The following is a 14,069-nucleotide window of genomic DNA, read 5'->3' on the forward strand; positions in this document are numbered from 1 at the left end:
AGTTTACAAAAATCTTATAAAAGAACCGCTGGAATGTAGACATTAGATGTTACTCAAGTTCATACTGGTTCTTATATTATACCATAACATACATTTATAATGTGATCTGGCAATGTTGCATTTAAAGATTTTTTATTCTGTCAATGTTGTTAAGATAAAATATGTCTGATTGATTTTGCAGACTTCAAGCATTAGAGAAACGGGTATTTATCGAAAATGGTGATCTTCCTACAAGTGTATGTGATATTAAGTCCCGAGTGGCCGAGTTCAAAAACAAACTACAGGTAAGCTCAAAGTTTTAATGTAGCTGATTATTTGGAAAAAAAAAAAGATTAATAGATAAGAGTTTTAGATCATTGTGAATATGAAGAAATATGAATACAGTCAGACCATTATATGTAGACAGCCCATAGAGTAATCTAAAATACAGTCTTTGCAGGAGTGATCTTTAAAGACTTTAATATAAACAGGTGAATGTTCACTGCCAGATTAATGTCAGTAGATTGAAGGAGAAACTAGTGATCTTTACAAACAAGTGATCTGTGATTAAAGGTGATCTGTAAAACCAGGTGATCTCAGTTTACAGGTGGTTTATACAGCCAGGTTATATCTGTGTTCATGTGGTCTTTACAGCCAAGGAGGATTTATAGATTGCCTTGACACCCAGTAGAGCTCTTTTTATAGGTCATCTTTATTGCCAAGTGATCTCTGTTTACAATTGGTCTATACAGACAGGTGTTGTCTGTTTACAGGTGATCTTTGAAGCCAGGTGCTATCAGATTATAAGTGTTTTGAACAACCAGGTGATCTCTTTTTATAGGTGGCTTTTACAGCCAGAAGATCTCTGTTTACAGGTGGCTTTTACAGCCAGATGATCTCTGTTAACAGGTGGTTTTTACAGCCAAGTGATCTCTGTTTATGGTCTTTACATTCCGGTGAATGCTGTTTATTGATGATCTTTATAGCCAACTGATGTCTGTTTACAGGTGATCTTTAAAGCCAGGTTACTATCAGTTTATATGTGTTTTGTATAGTCAGGTGATCTCTTTTTATAGGTGGCTTTTACAGCCAGAAGATCTCTGTTTACAGGTGGCTTTTACAGCCAGATGATCTCTGTTAACAGGTGGTTTTTACAGCCAAGTGATCTCTGTTTATGGTCTTTACATTCCGGTGATCGCTGTTTATTGATGATCTTTATAGCCAACTGGTGTCTGTTTACAGGTGGTCTTTAAAGCCAGGTTACTATCACTTTATATGTGTTTCATATAGTCAGGTGATCTCTTTTTATAGGTGGTTGTTACAGCCAGATGATCTCTGTTTACTGGTGGTTGTTACTGTACAGCCAGGTGATATCTGTTTACAGGTGGTTGTTACAACCAGGTGATCTCTGTTTACAGGTGGTTGTTACAGCCAGATGATTTCTGTTTACAGGTGGTTGTTACAACCTGGTGATCTTTGTTTACAGGTTGGCTTTACAACCAGGTGATTTCTGTTTACAGGTGGTTGTTACAACCAGGTGATCTCTGTTTACAGGTGTTGTTTTTACAGCCAGGTGATCTCTGTTTACAGGTAGTCTTACAAACAAGTTTGGCAGTAATTTTCTGCCTAGTACATTTGATAAGAGTATTGCATGTCTCAAATTAAACTGGTTTCAGAATAAAGGAACAGAATGAGTATAATTATGTAAATGAAATTACTGTAGTTTGACATTTTATTCCTTTTAAGAAATCAGAGATCATAAGAACTTGCATAAACTCATGTAGTCAAGTAATTTCATTGCAGAAAACTGTTGTGTCTGATTTCTGCCAGCAATTGATGCTGTCATTCTGGCACCTGGGAAAGAATAAAAGACAATGGATGTCATTCTGCATTTTCTTTGTCATGTTAATTGTTCTGTCACTCTTAAAGGAATGAAAAGACAAATTTTGAATTATTTCACTTTATATCTTCTTGGTTTAGCATACATAAAAAGGTCAAAGATGAAATTGTTTCATGTGGTGTCTTTTAGCTCGATATACTTTTCCAGCTCTGACACAGCAATAAAATGAAATTGCTTTACTTGGTGTTTTTTATTGATTTCTTTTTTGGTTACACCAGAATGACCAACTCTTTTGTCTCTTTGGGGTTTTTTTTTTGTACCAAAAAGACATTTCAGAGTTGGCAGAAATCAGCCACAAAGGTAGCTGCATTGATGTGAAGTCAATTGAGCCGTGCCATGAGAAAATCAACATAGTGGGTATGCGACCAGCATGGATCCAGACCAGCCTGCGCATCCGCGCAGTCTGGTCAGGCTCCATGCTGTTCGCTTTAAAGCCTATTGGAATTGGAAAAACTATTAGCGAACAGCATGGATCCTGACCAGACTGCGCAGATGCGCAGGCTGGTCTGGATCCATGCTGGTCGCATACCCACTATGTTGGTTTTCCCATGGCATGGCTCAATTAATCATTCTTTGAAGGGTTCCAAGTAATGGCATTGTGTGTAGACTGTATTACAAACAGAATCTGCACATTATCTGTTTAATGGATCTGCTAAATTCAGTGGAGTCTCATCAGTGAAAATTGAATGTTTTCAGAGAAATGTCATGCAATATGGTGGAAATATTATAGAAATAATTTGCAAGGATTTTTTGAAGTTCAAAATACATTTACACGATTGATCGAACTTAATTCTAATTATGCTTGTTTCTGTTAAAACATTATGCTTACGCTAAAATGATGTCACATTAACATGCCATGACGTTGATGTTTTTGTTGTGTAACAAGAAAGAGCACTACTATATTTTATCTACAGTTTTAGATTAAGGGCATATTTGAATCGAAATAATGTAAAGCAAAATTGTGTTTTACCTAAATTAGTACACTCAAAATCGGTTATATGTTGCTAGAATAATTCACACCGGCTATGCCCTCGTGAAATTATTCCGCGGACGTATAACCTCTTTCTGTGCATTAATTAAACATTAAAACACCGTTTTTCAATATATTATTTCTTAATTACAGAACAGTTGAAATTTGAAGATATAGCTAACTACTTTCTGTGCTTGAAATGCATATACATGTATATAATTATTAAAGTAGACCCCTCTAAAAGTCAAATGTGTAGACATTTATGTTCAGTAACATCAGAAAAAATGGTACCTAGCTCAAATATTTCAGTAGATCAAATCTCTTTTGGAATATAATTAAAATGGAACAGGTTAAGAAAAGTTTAGCCACTATTCAGAAAATCCCAGCAATTCAAAACTGAAGAACTGAAGAAACAATTTAGAGATTTTTAGACAAATTCAGCCATTATTCCGAAAATTAGAATTAGAACTATTCAGACTAATTTGAAAAAAAAAAAATAAATAAAAAAAAAAAGATTCAGAGATTTTCAGACCAAATTTAAAATTTAATTCAGCAATTGGCTTTTGAGTCAGAACTATGCAGACCACATAACTTTATTTTTGTGGTTCAGTGTAATTTGCTGTGAACCACTTTTTCAATGATTTTTCCAATATATCACTAATCTAAGTGCATGCGCTTGTTCTAGTTGCAGTTTGCAGCAGCATGTCAGAATCTGAGCCTGTAACTGCTTGTTTTAATGAAATAGTCTGGTTACAATGATTTAATGAGCAATATTGAGAAATATTGGCGGTATTATTTTTGTAGATCAATGAAATAGAAGTAAGCTAATATAAAATTTCATAATGATCTCAAGTTCATACTTATTTGTTTCATAAATTACGCAACTTTTATTAATCAGTCATCATATTAATTACTTTTACTACCTCACTACTGAGGTAAAAAGGAGCTTTCTGTTTAAAAGTATGATCTTTCAGGTATTTAGTATATTGCATTCAGGGTCCAGTAAACCCACGACCGCCACCACTCAAAGAGAGAGGCACAGTAAGACATAACTAGGCTACAAGATGGTTATACTTAAGAATAATAATCTTTTGTGATGATTATAGATAAAACAGTCAGCTGTATAAATCTGCAGAATTGTTAAATACTCAGCAAGTTCAGATGACCATTGGTAGTTACACTTTCATTACATGGGTTAATGAGGACAAATGGCATCGGACATTCACAGTCATGTCATATACAAAAATTATCAGTTATAATCCATTGAGAGGTAGTCACATGACGTTGTTCAAAGTTATTTGATATTTAAAAGTTTGCAGGGTATCCTTATATCGTCAGTAAGTTTATTTCAAAGGCTTATATATATACAGTAGAGAGAATTTATGCGAACTAAATCACCACCACAATATACCAGACCAATTACGGCAAAGCGCCTAGCAGTATAAACGAACACAAACACTTTATATATATATATATAAAGAAAAAATAAACTTGACTCGGTACAAATTTTTGCTATATATATATATATATATATATATATATATAGTTTAAATGAAATTCAATATGAGAAAATTTTTATTTTACCAAGTAAAATATGAATGATTTACGTGTTTGAAGCACCAACTGACCAAGAGTTGAATATTTTAAATACTAGCAGGAGGAGATAGAGAAATCTGTGTAAATATTTACAGTGAGGTGTTATCAATTGTGAGGATTAGTACAACATTTTGTCTCCTAGGACCTGGGTCATTTGTGCGTAAGAAGTTCCTTGTGTTGTGTTCATTACATGTCAACAAAAAAACTTCATTGTACAAACCTCTTCATTTGAACTGTTTATTAATGAGATTCTTGTTTGTATTGGATTAACACCATTTTTTCTATATGTGCCAGTGTCCAGTTAAAAATTGTGGACATATAGTCGTTCATGAAATATATTAGGGATGGGAACGAATACTGAAATCAATATTCGAATATTCGGTTTGCCATATTCGAATATATTCGAATATTCGGTTTGTTTTTATGGAAGCTTTAAATTCTTATTAAGTGATTGGCATATACACAACGTATTCATTTGTTTAAAGCGTGGATCATCGTACGTAATAAGGCCAAAAAATGTCTGTTTCGGGTAACCCGATCCAACCTAGCAAATCCCGCCGATCCTAGCGTTTTATTTCACGATTCTATCAGTATAATCATGAACAGATTTAACTAATTCAGTGTTTTAGCTTCAAAATGATACAAAAAATCAAAACGATTATAATTTAGACCGTCGCAATTTTATCTGAAAATAGCAGGTCGTCCTATTTAAACACGTGACGCGCTGTTGTATTACCGCCGCCATTTTGAAAATTTTCAATCGGCGTGTAAAAATCGTCGTGTAAAAAGCAAGTAAGGCAGACTTAAACCTCCTTCAACATGAACTTATGCATCAATCATATGGTATTGCTTGATTTTATTATAAAGTACTTCAAAATTTAATTCGAATACGGCCGATGGCGGATGAAAACCGATTCTGCGGATGGTCTGAAACGTCGTACAAAATATTGTGAAAAGATCGACAATATCTACAAGTTGGTATTGTTTTCAAAAAAAAAAAAATCTACAACTTGTTACATAAAACAGGCGCCAATAAAAATGAACAAAAGATAAAAAGAGATCACATTTACGCCTAATACAAACTGTTAATCCGTAGCGATGACCCAGGTAATTATGCATTGCAATTTTCTTGTTAATTGGACATCTTTTGACATGCATCTGACACATTGACGCCTGTTGCAAACTGTTAATCCGTAACGATGGCCCCTGCCAATTATGCATTGCTATTTTCTTGTTAATTGGACATCTTTTGATTCGCGATAAACAAACATGACATGGTTTTAATCTGTAGAATTAGCATGCTCATATTGCCCAAAATCAATGATACTTATTTTGAAAAAAAAAATACAATAATTTACGAATATTCGAATTTGATTTTCATATTCGAATATTCGATCGATTTTCGAATATTCGAATATTCGAATATTCGTTCCCATCCCTAAAATATATACATGATACAAAGTACCACATAAAAATGCGTCTTAGAGCATTGTATTTTGAAAAATCTTTCACTTCTTTAAATAATTTAAGAAATTCTAGCAGACAGAATAAACACAATGCACAACATTGCCTTTCCCTTTAAAATGGTCTTGTGGAGATGGATTGAAACTTCACACACTTGTTCACTGTGATGATTTAACATGCAAGGTATAGGTTCTATAACTCTATTTTACATTTCTACAAAGTTATGCCCCTTTTTGGACTTAGCAATTTTTTGTTATTTTTTTTATATATAAGGTGCAGCTTATCATGGTGGTACAGTTTCCTTAACATTATTTTGCTTTTCCACAAAGTTATGCCCCTTTTTGGCAATTTGATATTCAGTAATTTAACTTTGCTGTAGTAACAGGACTTTGAATAGTCAAGCACTGCTGTTCTCTGACAGCTGTTAGTCCGCTGTAGATTCAATCCTAAGCTGTCAGACAATAGGAGAGTGGTATCTCTACAATGTTTTGATAAATGGACAGGCATTATGTTGGCTTTAACAAGATTGGAAAAGGCTCTCCAGTTAACAAGAAATGTGAACGATAATCAGTCCTAAACAATCCATCAGGATTTTTGCAAATCCTGAGGTCATTTCAGGCCAGTGATCAGCCTGGTGATGTTTTCACAGAAATGATAAAAAAGAACAGATATTTGTAGATTTCGTGGATTCTTTTGGTGTCGTTTAATGGCTAAGTGCCAACATTGTTAGTACATGTAAGGCGCACCTAATACTGTGATTTATCTCCTTAATCAGTTGTCTGATTAGTGCAAGATGAAATAACTTTAAAGGAAAAGACAAGATTGATTTGAATAGGCCATTTTCTGTCTCCTGCATCTTTGATGTAGTAATCTCAAACTCATGCAGATGGTTTTCAGATTTTATTTAATGTTCAAATTTGTGTTTTCAACCAATTGGAAGATAAATTAAATGAGAAAGAACTCAGATACCTTTTCACGATTCAACACTAGTATCCACCACCAAGTTTATTGAGATTGTTCTACTGTCTTTTTTACCTCACCGGAAAACACATAAAAGTTATTTTGATCACTCGCTGTCTGTTATCCATCCATCCACACTTCCCTTCAAGTGACATCTCCTCTGATACCATTTGGTGAAAGTTGACAAAACTTGGCCTGGAAGTTTTTTGGATGGTCCTCTATCAAAGCTGTACAAAGAATTTTAGACCATGCAAAACTGTGGTTGCCATGGCAACAGAAAAAATAAACTTAAATTCTGTTTCTCAGAAACCACTTTCTAGGTTTCAATACAATTTGATAGAAACTGCTCATCAGATCACAGAAATGTCTCTTTTTTGACCCTCTGCTACAATTGTTCAAATTCTTCTGATTCATCAAAACATATGGCCACCAAGGAGTGCTTGGTCACTTCTCTATTTAAGTGGAGATCTTCTTGTCAGAAAATGCAATACCAGTTTGGAAATAATTTCAAGCAAACATCAATTGTTTTGGATGACCCACTACCAAGGTTATTTAAGTTATTATGATTGGTCACATTACCCTATATGCATGTACATGATACGAGCTTTAAGAAATCTTGTTTGCCGTAAATATCTGAATAAATAAATAATTTCAATGACATGTATATTTAACACTATGCATTTTGAGTGAGAGTTACACAGAATCAATGAAAATTTCAAGACCTAAGTGGTTCATAGTTGCAAAAATCCCAGAATGCATTTGTCTGCTTTTTGCTAGAAATTGTCTATACATTTTGCTTCAGAAGAAAATCATTTATTGTCATTATTGTAAGGATGTTTCATAATGATACCTGTGCAAGTCAGAGTTTTGGCCAGATAGTACTAGTGGTTAAGTATTCGCGTACTTGAGACAGGTCCAACTTGGTTAGATAACTGGTTAGTCTCAAACTGGTAAAAAAGAAGCCAATTAGATTTGTCCTCAGTACAATAACTTTCAAATTTGCATAAAGAATAAACAAGTCATATTTTATATAAATGTCTGCAACAGCAAGAATTTGTAATAATATGAATTTATGAGAAATCTCTGAAAATCTGTCTCCATCACTTCCATAAGTAATCTGTCTCATGTCTGAAAACCACTGAAGTAGTTAACCTTTAGCCTGCTGGCGTCAACTGATCTCAATTGCCTTTACGACCAGTGCAGAGCAAGATCAGCCTGCACATCCGTGCAGGCTGATCATGGTCTGCACTGTTCGCTATTCAGTTAGTAAATTTTCAGTGAACACCCCTTTGAATAATAAATGGTATTTCCCAAATTGAATGATGGACCAGTCCATTTTAGAAATTTAGCAGGCTAAAGGTTAACAGCTGATGATACCAGCTATCTGTCTGGCTTTTTCTTCCAGATGATACTGAAATTTGCTTTTATTTCCCCTAAAATGTATATCCTTTGGTCCCTTTTTCAGTTGTAAATCAAGTTAATGTTTTAATTTAGTAAAACAAACATGTTTTACAGTATTCAATCATGCCAAGAATATTTAACAATCTACCAAAGATCTCCCAACCACAGGCAAAACGGACGAATAGACTTGTGTAAGCAATTATCCCAATGGAAAAAAGTAAATAACCAAGACAAACAATGTTAGGCATTCTTCTACAGCAGTAAACAAGTCATAACATAGTTATAGGTCCCAGGGTTTTCCTTGAGAGGAAAATGAAATGCTTTTCAAATTAAGTTTAACATGTTTATATGACACTAAAATGTCTCTTCCAGTAAACATAGATCATTTCAGGATGTAATATTATATACACCGGACTGGTGACACTCCTTGCAGAATTAATTGTATTGGTGTAACACAATGTTTTGTCGAGTTTGCATCAGCATTTTGCCATGATTAGATTATGCTTTCAGAGAAATTTCCCCTTAAAGACCTGCTCCAGTCCTACCTTTTAACCTTAAATTGTCCATGAAAAAGCATGAAAATCCTCACTATGAACAGCGACGCCTGTCAAAATAGAGTCTATTTTATATAAAATTCTATATAAAAATTTTACCCGTAGTTTTGCATGCTAAAGTGTGGCGCATGGCCATTAACTGTTACCTATTGTAGCTCCATGTGGTTCTGGGATGATCTGTTTATGAAAAGAATTGGAACCACTGCCTTACCCTTGCATGATCGTAAGAGGTGACTAATAGGGTCTTAACACTTGGTTTTGCAGTAACTCTGTGATTCCAGCAGTTATGCAAATTTTGATTCCATACCTCATGTTTCTATTTCGATGTAAATGGGATGTGGAACCAAAATTTGTAGTCCTGACACTTCGGCGCCAAATAACCTGTACTGTGTTGGTGCGCCGTAAAACCCAAATAAATAAATAAATAAGTTACCTATTGTAATCATGGGTTGCAAACACACAATAGAATTTGAATAGCCATGGAGCAGGGCTTTAACCACAAGCATTAGTGACAGTTCATGGCCTTAAATAGTCTTGTATCAGTGTTATAGGATACAGTCAAACCTTTGTGAAGGAGCCACCAAATCAGATGACTACTTAATACAGGTAATGATTTTTAGCTCGACTATTCGAAGAATAGTCTAGCTATTCTACTCACCCTGGCGTCGGCGTCGGCGTCACACCTTGGTTAAGTTTTTGCATGCAAGTGCATACAGCTATCATTTAAAGGCATATAGCTTTGAAACTTATTTATTCTTTTTCTAGGTCAATTACCAACCTCACTGGGTCAAGTTCCATAACTCTGACATGTATTTTGAGCAAATTATGCCCCCTTTTGGACTTAGAAAATTCTGGTTAAAGTTTTACATGCAAGTTACTATCTCCAGAACTAATGCAGATATTGAATTGAAACTTCACATGTGTCTTCGGGGTTATAAAACTAGTTGATAGCACCAAGTCCCATAACTCTGACCTTCATTTTGGGCAAATTATGCCCCCTTTTGGACTTAGAAAATTCTGGTTAAAGTTTTGCGTGCAAGTACATACAGCTATTACTAAAAGGCATATAGATTTGAAACTTATTTTTTCTTTTTCTAGATCAATTACCTACCTCACTGGGTCAAGTCCCATAACTCTGACATGTATTTTGGCCAAATTATGCCCCCTTTTGGACTTAGAAAATCCTGGTTAAAGTTTTACATGCAAGTAACTATCTCAAAACTACTACAGATATTAAATTGAAACTTCACATGTGTCTTCGGGGTTATAGAACTAGTTGATAGCACCAAGTCCCGTAACTCTGACATGTATTTTGGGCAAATTATGCCCCCTTTTGGACTTAGAAAATCCTGGTTAAAGTTTTGCGTGCAAGTACATACAGCTATTACCAAAAGGCATATAGCTTTGAAACTTATTTATTCTTTTTCTAGGTCAATTACCAGCCTCACTGGGTCAAGTTCCATAACTCTTAACTTGTATTTTGAGCAAATTATGTCACCTTTTGGACTTAGAAAATTCTGGTTAAAGTTTTACATGCAAGTTACTATCCCCAAAACTAATGCAGATATTGAATTGAAACTTAACATGTTTCTTTGGGGTTATAAAACTAGTTGATAACATCAAGTCCCATAACTCTGATATGTATTTTGTTCAAATTATGTCCCCCTTTCGAACTTAAAACTCTTTTGATATTTAACATTTTGGGTAATAATTTCCTGCTTCTGTGACAATATTTCGAATAGTCGAGCTTGGCTTCTTACGGACAGCTCTTGTTACAAGAGTACAGACTATTTCATAATACATGTATACAATGTGGTCAAAATATAATTCTAACACGATCCACAGCAATTGCTATATAAACATATAGCGAAATCGCCTATACATGAATCTACAATAAAATATGGCTGGCTGTTACATTTCACCCCCTATGATTGTGACATTAGAGATTCTACTTTAGTTCTATTACATACGAATTATTTCAGGGCCAAACGGTTGAAAACAGCATTTCAAAAAAATAAATATGATAAAAAATCATACTGACTTATGTGTAGGACCGCAGAACACGTTTTGATCTCTACGAACGAATTCAATTAGCTCAGTTATGATTCAGCGGTGACGTCATAATGATGTGACGTCATATAAAAGTTAAGTTCGTCACTCGTAACACAGGGTCAGATCGCCTAATTTGATGATTCTATTCATAATTAGTTTGCGAGCTGTTAGATTACTTATTTATAATACTTCTCAAAATTCTGATAAAAAAAGAAAAAATATCTATACTTCCATTGGCTGTGCAACACTTTCTAAACATAGGGGGTAAATTGTAACAGCATATGACCCGAATGACGTATTACGCTGAAAATGTAGTATTGTAAAATACGAGTTATTTGCTTTGTTAGAATCGAAATAATAAATATGTTCCAATAATTTTATCAATTAATAAAACATGGGCAGTCGTTTGGATGCGAATAATTAAATCACTCGTGCTACGCACTCGTGATTTAATTATTATGCATCCAAACTCCTGCCCATATTTTATTAACTGATAAAATATAGGAACAGATTTATTATTTCTTAAATAATGTACGTTGGTGTCACTTACCAAGATTAGATTTATACATTTTTTTAAACAAAAAAGTATGTAGAGCCTATGTATGTTAATACTATACTATGCTTATGCTGAAGGCAGCCACACATACATCACCATACAAAGTCATATTTATTTATAGCCCACCATCATCAGATGGTAGGCTATTCAAATCACTCTGCGTCCATGGTCCGTCCGTCCGTCATTCCGTCCGTCTGTCCGTTAACAATTTCTTGTTATCGCATCTCCTCAGAAACTATTGGGGAGATTTGATCAAACTGTCAGAACGATGTATTGGTACTCTAGTTGTGTCCCACTGTGATCTCTTGTTTACATACAAACATTAACAGTTAAAAACTTAACAGTTTCAAGTATTTATAATTTATCATACAGGTACAGTAGATTTTATTCAAGGTATTGTCATCAAAGACATAATATAGAGAAATTAAGAATTTAGTTTAATCTAAAAAATGTTCAGTTTTAATATTTAGAAGCATTTAGTCAGTTCTGTCACATAGTATTTTATATTCTAAATACTGATTTGACCTTTTGACACTTGTAGCTGAACTTATTTGCGTAAGTCTCAGGTAAGGAAATCTCAGATTTTCCTGAAACATTCTATGATCCACTAAAATGTAGTCAGCACCCATATGTATATCTAACATTTTTCTGTTGAATATTTGCCAGAGCAAGTAAAGGTGTGAAGTGACCATTAAATGGAACTGGAAGATACATTTGGGAAAGTGGCCACGAAGTCTGCATAAAGCACATAGCTGTTTAACATACTAATTTAAAGAAGGAAACTTGTTGGGGGTGATTTAAAGTGACTGTTATTGACAGTCAGTTGTTTCTGAAAAGAGACGGTTAGTATATTCAAGTTGAACTGTGGCAATAAATAGTATAAGAAGGCTAATGACCAAGATTAACACCTACTGTATACAGCAGTAAATGATCTGTTGGTGATATGGTGAAACTGTCTGGCCTTTCAATGAAAGAATAATGAAGTGGTTTCCTAATAAACCTTAATGTCTCCAGATCCCAACACTGACCATCATACAAATGAGATTCTAAATTTGGAACTAACATCCTTGCAAATATAACTATGTTTAGCAGGTTATCATCAACAGCTTAATTCTCCAGGATTAGAATGGCAGCTCTGCTGCAAAGATTTCTGTCTGGTCTTTTTCTGGTCAGAACTTGGATAATGCCAAATGTGGTATGTTTATGTCTGAGGAGAAAATGAATTATTTCAGTTATGCAGGGAGGCTTAGGTAGTGGATTAAATGTTGGCTGCTTCACCATATATATGGATCTTAGCTCTGTTAGGTGATAATCTCTTGGTTTTATTAGCTTTCCTAAACTGAAGGGTCAGGGTGAGCTGTTAATATACCTTGATGGTCCATCATTCTTTGTCAGACATGTCTGTCCTGTATATATAGAAATCTTCTCCTCAATGAAACTATTTGTTTGGTCTGTAGCATACTAGCAAGGTCCTTTCTCAAGTTTTTTCAATGGTTCTTCTTTGACCTTTTTTAGGGGTCAACAGGCCTAAAAATAGGTACAATTTTCAGCAATTTCTTGTTATGAATCACTGCACTTAGTCTGTAGCATCATTGTAAGGCTTTTTCTCATGTTTGTTCAAATAGGGACACCTGAAAATGACTTTAATTTTTTATTCTCATGAACTGCTTCATGGATTTGTCCCGTTTCAGAGGCTGCTAGAGCTAAAATCATGAAAAACTTTTAAAACAATTTTTCTTCATGAAAATTTTATGGATCTAACTTAGTCTGTAGCATCATTGTAAGGTCCTGTTTTGAATATGTTCAAATAGGAGCACTTAATTAACCAGGTTTAGGAGATGAGCCACTGTAACTGGAAATAGAAACACATTTAAACAGTTTGTTTACCTCTTGATGGATCTTCATTAAACTTGGTCTGTAGCATCATCACTAGGTCCTCTCTCAATTGTGTTCAAATGGGAGCACTTGGCTCCTTTTATGGGTGACAATACTAAGAGCTGAAAATAGAAATACCTGTTAATGAGCAATTTTCATGAACTGCTTAATTGTATGGTATACTTCTTCCTTTAGAGGCCATTAGAGCTAAAAATAGAATAATCTTTTATAAACAACTTTCTCTTGAACTGCGTGGTGGATCTTCACTCAACTTGTTATTTAACATCCTTGTAAGGTTCTTTCTAAAATTTGTAGATTGGAGCATATGAACTGTTTTATATTTTATACATGACACAGATGTTACCATTTAGTACTCAAGGTAAAATAATCCTTTGGTGAGGGGCTTGTGTTCTCAAATTTTAAACTATTGGAATCGAGACCTTTTTTTAGACAAGAGGTAATTAAATATGCTTCCTGTGTCTCGATCATGGTTCTAATCAGATTCCTGTGTGCTATGATAAATGAACAGGCATTATTGCTGGCTTAAACAAGACTGAAAAAGGTTTTGGAGCTAACAAGAAATGTGGACAGTAATCATTCCGAAACAATCCATCAGGATTTCTGCAAATCCTAAAAACATTTCAGGCCAGTGATCAGCCTCAGACAATGTTTTCTAGAAATAATGAATATGAATGGATATTTCTTTTGCTCCTATGAGTTATTTGTTGATTTCTAGGATTCTTTTAGTGCCATTAACTAGGA

The 14,069-nt window shown here is 34.4% G+C and overlaps 2 protein-coding genes across 6 annotated transcripts in view; one reads left to right on the forward strand and one right to left on the reverse strand.

Moving 5' to 3' along the window:
• Nucleotides 1-14,069, reverse strand: part of LOC123527054 (uncharacterized) — a 491,978-nt gene that overhangs the window by 169,671 nt on the left and 308,238 nt on the right. The window lies entirely within an intron of this gene.
• Nucleotides 1-14,069, forward strand: part of LOC123527931 (high affinity cGMP-specific 3',5'-cyclic phosphodiesterase 9A-like) — a 129,446-nt gene that overhangs the window by 63,830 nt on the left and 51,547 nt on the right. For all 5 annotated transcript variants that reach the window (XM_045307670.2, XM_045307669.2, XM_045307668.2 and 2 more), the window contains exon 4: nucleotides 182-284. In XM_045307670.2, the coding sequence (XP_045163605.2) occupies nucleotides 182-284 (103 nt within the window). The remainder of the gene's footprint in view (nucleotides 1-181; nucleotides 285-14,069) is intronic.

The sequence above is a fragment of the Mercenaria mercenaria genome, chromosome 14 (genome assembly GCF_021730395.1).
Source record: "Mercenaria mercenaria strain notata chromosome 14, MADL_Memer_1, whole genome shotgun sequence".
Classification (NCBI taxonomy): Eukaryota; Metazoa; Mollusca; class Bivalvia; order Venerida; family Veneridae; genus Mercenaria; species Mercenaria mercenaria.